The sequence below is a fragment of the Salmo salar genome, chromosome 20 (genome assembly GCF_965601325.2).
Source record: "Salmo salar chromosome 20, fSalSal1, whole genome shotgun sequence".
Lineage (NCBI taxonomy): Eukaryota > Metazoa > Chordata > Actinopteri > Salmoniformes > Salmonidae > Salmo > Salmo salar.
In genome coordinates this window covers 61988179-61996062 of record NC_138310.1, presented here as the reverse complement: position 1 = coordinate 61996062, position 7884 = coordinate 61988179, and the positions used below count along the sequence as shown (strand labels likewise).

At 41.7% G+C, this 7884-nt stretch overlaps 1 protein-coding gene across 1 annotated transcript in view; it reads right to left on the bottom strand.

The window, feature by feature from the left end:
• Window positions 1–2860: 2860 nt before the first annotated feature.
• Window positions 2861–7884, bottom strand: part of tlcd2 (TLC domain containing 2) — a 46000-nt gene continuing 40976 nt past the window's right edge. The window contains exon 5 of the mRNA XM_014162720.3: window positions 2861–7735. Within this exon, the coding sequence (XP_014018195.1) occupies window positions 7494–7735 (242 nt within the window). The 3' untranslated portion in view covers window positions 2861–7493. The remainder of the gene's footprint in view (window positions 7736–7884) is intronic.

Here is a 7884-nt window from a genome sequence, read left to right as displayed (position 1 = left end):
TCCATATAGCATGCACGATCGATTTTGTATTTCCACTCGTTCAATTTGCAAAGAAAGGAATCTGTGAAAATCTAACCCTAAACGTTGTTTCAACCAGTCAAATCATGTTCGTATGTATTCCTCAGAGATCCTAGAACGTAACCAGACTTCACTATATCATTAGGGGTGTAGTATATCCTATAGGACACCAAATTTGGTCAGTAAGCGACGCCTTCATGGCACGCCGATGACGAGGGTGGTCTTCACTTGATTGACTTTAACTTTGTCAAATAAGCACCAATCGGGTCAAACAAAGCTAGCTAGATAGCCAATGAGCTGGGCTTTACGGGAGTATCCGTAAACCCTGTATCTGTCTCAAAATGTAGCTGCCAACCTTTTGCGACAGCATGCCTTTTCCTTTTGGACAACAATTATAAGATTATTCAGAGTTATGAAATTATGAAAACTGGTTGTTTTGCAAATGTTGAACTTATAATATGGCTACCAATACTGGAAAAGCTCAATCAGAGTCCAAGTATACAAATTTGACGATATTCTTGCAGAAAAATGTAATATGAATGCAAATGTCTCCTTCACGATTTGCCCAAATATACCTGGGTGACTTCACACTAAATGTCATGTAGTTCGCTCATACTTCAAGTTATCCATCTGAAACTTTGCACATACAAGATCTATCTTGTGGACACCATCGGAATTACAACCAGAGTGATGGCTGGAACTGGGACCTTTCTCTTGCATTTCAACGATGGTGATAATAAAAAAATGTTAGGTTTTTTTCTTTGTATTTTCTTCTACCAGATCTATTGTGTTATATTCTCCTACATTCAATTCACATTTCCACAAACTTCAAAGTGTTTCCTTTCGAATGGTACCAACAATATGCATATCCTTGCTTCAGGGCCTGAGCTACAGGCAGTTAGATTTGGGTATGTCATTTAGGCAAAAATTGAAAAAAAGGGGGATATCCCTAAGAAGATTTATATTGACTATGTCTGTTCTAGCTCGCTCATTGTCTTAATCAAAATTAGGGATGGCCTCTTATCCGCCCTTATGCCATAGTTTATACATCTCAATTGTCAGTAGAAACCCCACTGTTGCTTTAAGCAAGTCAGCAATATCAGCTATGTTTTTTTTTAAAGACAGTAAATGAGAATGAATGAACTGTTTCGCTGCCAGACAAGGCTCTGCTGATAGCCAGGTGTAGCAGTGGTAAGGATGCAGTCCATGTTGCTGAAAAGAAAGCTCTGCTGTTGGGACAGCTTTATGTAGGCTCTAACAGTTTGTGGGCACCGTTTATCACCGTTATCGTACAATTCATGTTTGCCCCACCAAGATTTACATGCAAAAAATCACCACTGTAGCCTAATCATGCCAAAACATCAAAACATTATTAAAAGAGAGATAGCTAATGAAACACTACCCTCCTGAGCAGGCAAATTGACATATACGGTAACTGGCTAGGCTCGTTAAACTGTAACATTGTCTTGCTTTCAATAAATTGGCTAAATGGTCAACGGAGTTAGCTCTTCATACGATCGAGACAATCCGTATTGCATGCTGCATATTTCAAGTGCACTCAAAAACATATATTTATTTATATTAAGTATCTATGAGCGAAGTCAGGAGGAAAAAAAAGTCAAGTGCGAGTGTTAGTTCCAGAGGGGGGGGGGGGATTATTTAAGACAGATACTCTTTGAAGAGGTAGAGTTTAAGATGTTTTCAGAACATGGGCAGGGACTGCTGACCTAGCTTCATTGGGAAGCTGGTTCCACCATTGGCGTGCCAGGACAGAGACGAGCTTGGACTGGGCTGAGCGGGAGGGCCAAGAGACCAGAGGTGGCAAAACGGAGTGCTCGGGTTGGGGTGTAGGGTTTGAGCATAACCTGAAGGTAGGGAGGGGCAGTTCCTCTTGCTGCTCTGTAGGCAAGTACCATGGTCCTGTAGTGGAGGGGTATGTATGGGAGTTCTGATTGGTTCCAAGTTTAGCAGTTTGGCAAATTTGCGTGAGCAGAGTGATGAAATATATTTATTTGAAAATGTACAACAATTGAAGGTGCCAACACATTTTTTGGTCATCATAAGAATGTTTTACTGTCATATACAAAAAATCAGCGCCTCCCTCGACGGGGATCGACCAACTTCGCGTTTTTCGGTTTCATATAAAGCTCACAAGTTAATGCAAGTACTTCAGACATCACCAACACAACCAAAGGTTAATCTGCTCGAAAAGAAACAAATATAGTACATACATACATGTTGTGAACTAGTGAAGTTCATTCAGGAGTCTTATGGCAATAAAGGCAACTTCTGAATGGAAACAAATCATGGCTGTTTTTGTAGAATAGTCTTCAGCCGTTCATTGACTGTCTGATGTTTAGGAGGTCTATTCAAGCAGCTGAAACAAGCTTTTTAATTATTCTTTGCTAATGAGCTTCATATCAAACATCATTAGTGTCTTTTCATTGTTGATAGTGGTACAGTATAGCAGTGTGTTGCCATTGGTAGGGTCATCTAATTTTGCTATTCTAATCATAGTATTCCATGAAGAATTGGTCAAGTAGAATTACTGCTTGGCTGGAACCAGCCCTTGCTGGGTAAGACTGCCCACCCCTGAAATAGTGGATGTGTTTGGTCAGAGAGCAAAATAATCAACAGGCAAATAAGAATAAGCTCTCTTTTCAAAAGACCCTCATGGATGTTCTAGACTCAGGGAAACAGAAAGAACCCCTCACTGGTTATAGAAACACCACAATGCCCAACAGCTTACACACCACATACTGTAGATACCACTATCAATCCATATATCTCCAATATAACCAACAATTATTCTAAAGGGATATACAATATTATTCAAACTGTGTTCATTAACCATATTTATAATTTTATTCATCCTTGATAATTAAATCCACAACTTTTTTTGAGGAAAAATAAATGACAAATATACAAAAAAATGAAATTAAATAAAAACTGGAACAAAACATAGAAATACATCTTGTTAGAAAAACTTCAGCGCAATATTACCGATGGTCTGTAATGTTATGATGGATACTAAGTAGAGGTTGCCCTTTTATGTACAGATCTAGGATATGGGACAGGTAGCTGATATTGGATCTGTGCCTAAATGGGAAACTTCTACCTAGAGCAGGGATGGGCAACTCCAGGCTTCGGGGGCCAGAGTGGTGTCACACTTTTTCCCCATCCCTACTAAACACAGTTGATTAAACAAATGGCATTCTGAACTGAAGATCATAATTAGTTGATTACTGGAGTCAGGCATGTTAGCTGGGGAAAAAAGTGTGGCACCAATCAGGCTCCCGATGACTGGAGTTGCCCATCCCAGCTCTAGGTAGAAGTTGCACTTTTAGGCACAGATCCAGGATCAGTTCACCTGTCCCATATCCTTCCTCTAAGGACTGTTCTGCCTCCTTCAGGCCAACTCTGTAATGACACTTCAATGACCACCAACCATGTCAGTCACCAGATACCAGTCTAACGGCCTGTATGTCATAAGTGATGTCATTAGCTGGTGTGTATGGGAAGAGCTGGCTCTCTCCGTTGTCATGGTGACTGTGTGGACCTAGTATTGAGGTACACTCGACTTAATGAGCAAGCTCCAAATGGACTAACATAGCAGCCGTTGCCTGTGTGTTTGTGTGCCTGTGTGTGTGTGTGTGTGTGGGCGTGTGTGCGTGTGCCTGTGTGTGCGTGTGTGTGTGTGTGTGAGGGAGAGAAAGCAAACATAGCTGCTGTTTCTTAGGGCAATGTTGTTTTAGTTTAAATTTCCACAAAATCCAACTCGACCTCGATCTGAAGTCAACCTTGTTGTTTGGTTAACAACCCGGTCTACGAGTATGTGAAACAGTTTTGAGAAATACCAACACGCCCCTTTTTTGTTGTTGTTTTTGTTAGTTTTATTTTTGGTGCTTTTTACTCCTTTTCCTCCCCAAATTTGTGATATCCAATTGCTAGTTACAGTCTTCTCCCATCGCTGTAACTCCTGAACGGATTCGGCAGAGGCGAAGGTTGAGAGCCATGCATCCTCCGAAACACAACCCAGCCAAGCTGCACTGCTTCTTGACCCACTGATCACTTAACCCAGAAGCCAGCTGCACCAATGTGTTACAGCTGGCGACCGAAGTCAGCTTGCATGCGCCCGGCTGCCACAAGGAGTCGCTAGAGCGAGATGGGACAAGGAAAATCCCAGCCGGCCAAACACTCCCCTAACCCAGACGACGCTGGGCCAATTGTGCGCCGCCTCATGGGAACCCTTACAAAATAGATAGCAATGCTCATGTTAGGAACAGATGTAGTTGCTACAGTCTTCCGAGGTAGCAGGTGTTTAGTTTACATAAGGCTTGGCCAATAAACGTCTTTGACTCTAGTGCTAGTTTTACTCAACATGATTACAACATGTTCAAGAAGACACAGGTGTTGGATTCAATGATTCCCTATAGTATTTATATATTTTTTCTTTCTCAGTGTTACGAGATTTGCACCTCAACCTGTAAGACATTTCACACACACGTGCATTCTGAAAGTATTCTGACTGCTTCACTTTTCCCACATTTTGTTACGTTAAAGGGTAAGACTTTAAAATTGATTAAATATTTTTTTCCCTCATCAATTTACACACAATACCCCACAATGACAAAGCAAAAACAGATTTATACATTTTTGCAAATGTATAAAAAAATTAAATAATAGAAATATCACATTTACATAAGTATTCAGACCCTTGACTCAATACTTTGTTTAAAAACCTTTGGCAGCAATTACAGCCTTGAGTCTTCTTGGGTATAATGCTACAAGCTTGGCACACCTGTATTTGTGGAGTTTCTCCCATTTTTCTCTGCAGATCCTCTCAAGCTCTGTCAGGTTCGATGCGTCGCTGCACATCTTTTTTCAGGTCTCTCCAGAGATGTTCGATCGGTTTTAAGTCCGGGCTCTGACTGGGCCACTCAAGGACTTTCATTGACTTGTCCCAAAACCACTCCTTGGTTGTCTTAGCTTTGTGCATAGGGTCGTTGTCCTGTTGGAAGGTGAACCCCAGTCTGAGGTACTGAGCGCTCCGGAGCAGGTTTTTATCAATGATCTCTGTACTTTCCTCCATTCATCTTTCCCTCGATCCCCACACCATGATACTGCCACCACCATGTTTCACCGTAGGGATGGTGTCAGGTTTCCTCCAGACGTGACGCTTGGCATTCAGTCCAAAGAGTTCAATCTTGGTTTCATCAGACTAGAGAATCTTGAGAATCAGAATCAGAGTCCTTTAGGGGCCCTTTGGCAAACTCCAAGCGGGCTGTCATGTGCCTTTTTCTGAGGAGTGGCTTCCGTCTGGTCACTCTACCATAAAGGCCTGATTGGTGGAGTGCTGCAGAGATGGTTGTCCTTCTGGAAGGTTCTTCCATCTCCACAAAGGAAATTTGGCACTGTCAGAGTGACAATTCCGTCGACCTCATGGCTTGGTTTTTGCTCTGACATGCACTGTCAAATTTGGGACCTTATATAGACAGGTGTGCCATTCCAAATCATGTCCAATCAATTGAATTTACCACAGGTGGACTCCAATCAGTTTTTAGAAACATTTCAAGGATGATCAATGGAAACAGGATGCACCTGAGTTCAATTTCAAGTCTCACAGTAAAGGGTCTTATGTAAAATAAGGTCTTTCATTTTTTTAAATGCATTGTCAAAAAAAATCTAAAAACCTGTTTTTGCTTTGTCATTAAAGGGGTACTGTGTGTAGATTGATGAGGGAAATTATAATTTTTTTCAATACATTTAAACAAATCAAATATATTTTATATTTGAGATTCTTCAAAGTAGCCACCCTTTGCCTTGATGACAGCTTTGCACACTCTTGGCATTTTCTCAACCAGCTTCATGAGGTAGTCACCTGGAATGCATTCACAGGTGTGCCTTGTTAAAAAGTTAATTTGTGGAATTTCTTTCCTTCTTAATGCGTTTCAGACAATCAGTTGTGTCGTGACAAGGTAGGGGTGGTATACAGAAGATAGCCCTATTTGGTCAAATACCCGGTCAATATTATGGCAAGAACACCTCAAATAAGGAAAGAGAAACGACAGTCCATTATTACTTTAAGACATGAAGGTCAGTCAATGCGGATCATTTCAAGAACTTTTCAAGTTTCTTCAAGTGCAGTCGCAAAAACAATCAAGCGCTATGATGAAACTGGCTTTCATGAGGATCGCCACAGGAAAGGAAAACCCAGAGTTACCTCTGCTGCAGAGAATAAGTTCATTAGAGTTACCAGCCTCAGAAATTGCAGCCCAAATCAATGCTTCAGAGTTCAAGTAACACACATCTCAACATCAACTGTTCAGAGGAGACTACGCGAATCAGGCCTTCATGGTCAAATTGCTGCAAAGAAACCGCTACTAAAGGACACCAATAAGAAGAAGAGACTTGCTTGGGCCAAGAAACACGAGCAATGGACATTAGAGCGGTGGACATCTGTCCTTTGGTCTGATGAGTCCAAATTTGAGGTTTTTGGTTCCAACTGCCGTGGCTTTATGAGAAGCAGAGTAGGTGAACGGATGATCTCCGCATGTTTGGTTCCCACCGTGAAGCATGGAGCAAGTGGTGTGATGGTGCTTTGCTGGTGACACTGTCATGATTTATTTAGAATTCAAGGCACACTGAACCAGCATGGCTACCACAGCATTCTGCAGCGATACGCCATCCCATCTCGTTTGCACTTAGTGGGACTATCATTTGTTTTTCAACAGGACAATGACCCAACACACCTCCAGGCTGTGTAAGGGCTATTTGACCAAGGAGAGTGATGGAGTACTGCATCAGATGACCTGGCCTCCACAATCACCCGACCCTCAACCCAATTGAGATGGTTTGGGATGAGTTGGACCGCAGAGGAAAAGCAGCCAACAAGTGCTCAGCATGTGGGAACTCCTTCAAGACTGTTGGAAAAGCATTCCTCCTGAAGCTGGTTGAGAGAATGCCAAGAGTGTGCAAAGCTATCATCAAGGCAAAGGGTGGCTACTTTAAAGAATCTAAAATCTAAAATATGTTTTGATTTGTTTTACACTTTTTTTCTTTACTACATGATTCCATACGTCATATCATAGTTCTGATGTCTTCACTATTATTCTACAATGTTGAAAATAGTAAAACTAAAGAAAAACCCTTGAATGAGTAGGTGTGTCCAAACCTTTGAATATGAATATATATATATATACACGACCGATTGGGTGAGAACCCAAACTTTCTAAGGTACAGTAGAGCACATTATCCTGCACACACACACAGTACACATATATACACACACATTATTTCATAGATGTGTCACTTCTTTTTGGCTATCATTCAATGGACCTTGTGTGTGTGAATTGTAAACGCCTGTACCTCGTGTGTTCATACATCCTGCTCACCCTCTCGAATACTCAAGGACATCTCATCCATCTCTGCCATTATACAATCTCTGCCATTATCTCTTCTCCCTCCCTCCCTTCCTACGTCTCCTTCTTTCCCTCTCCTTGCCCTCTACTCTCTTTACAATCCGTGGGCGTGGGTGTACTACTCTTGAGGAAGTCAGACCTCAGCAGGCGGTAGAAGAGCACTATATTCATGGCGGTCATAATGGCTAGCCCTACACTCCCCGCTGTGTAGCTGAACAGGGGGATGTTGTCCCGGTTCAGGACCAGCCAGCGGGTCATCCAGGCCAGGGTGTTGATCCGGAACACCACATAGGTACCTGGAATAATATGTTGTTCGTTATTATCAGCACTAAGAACAGAGATCCTATTAAATGACACAGAACAGAGATCCTATTAAATGACACATGTATTTCTATATGTAATTCTATGGGGCTAACATTTGTATAATCTACTTACTACAGTGCTT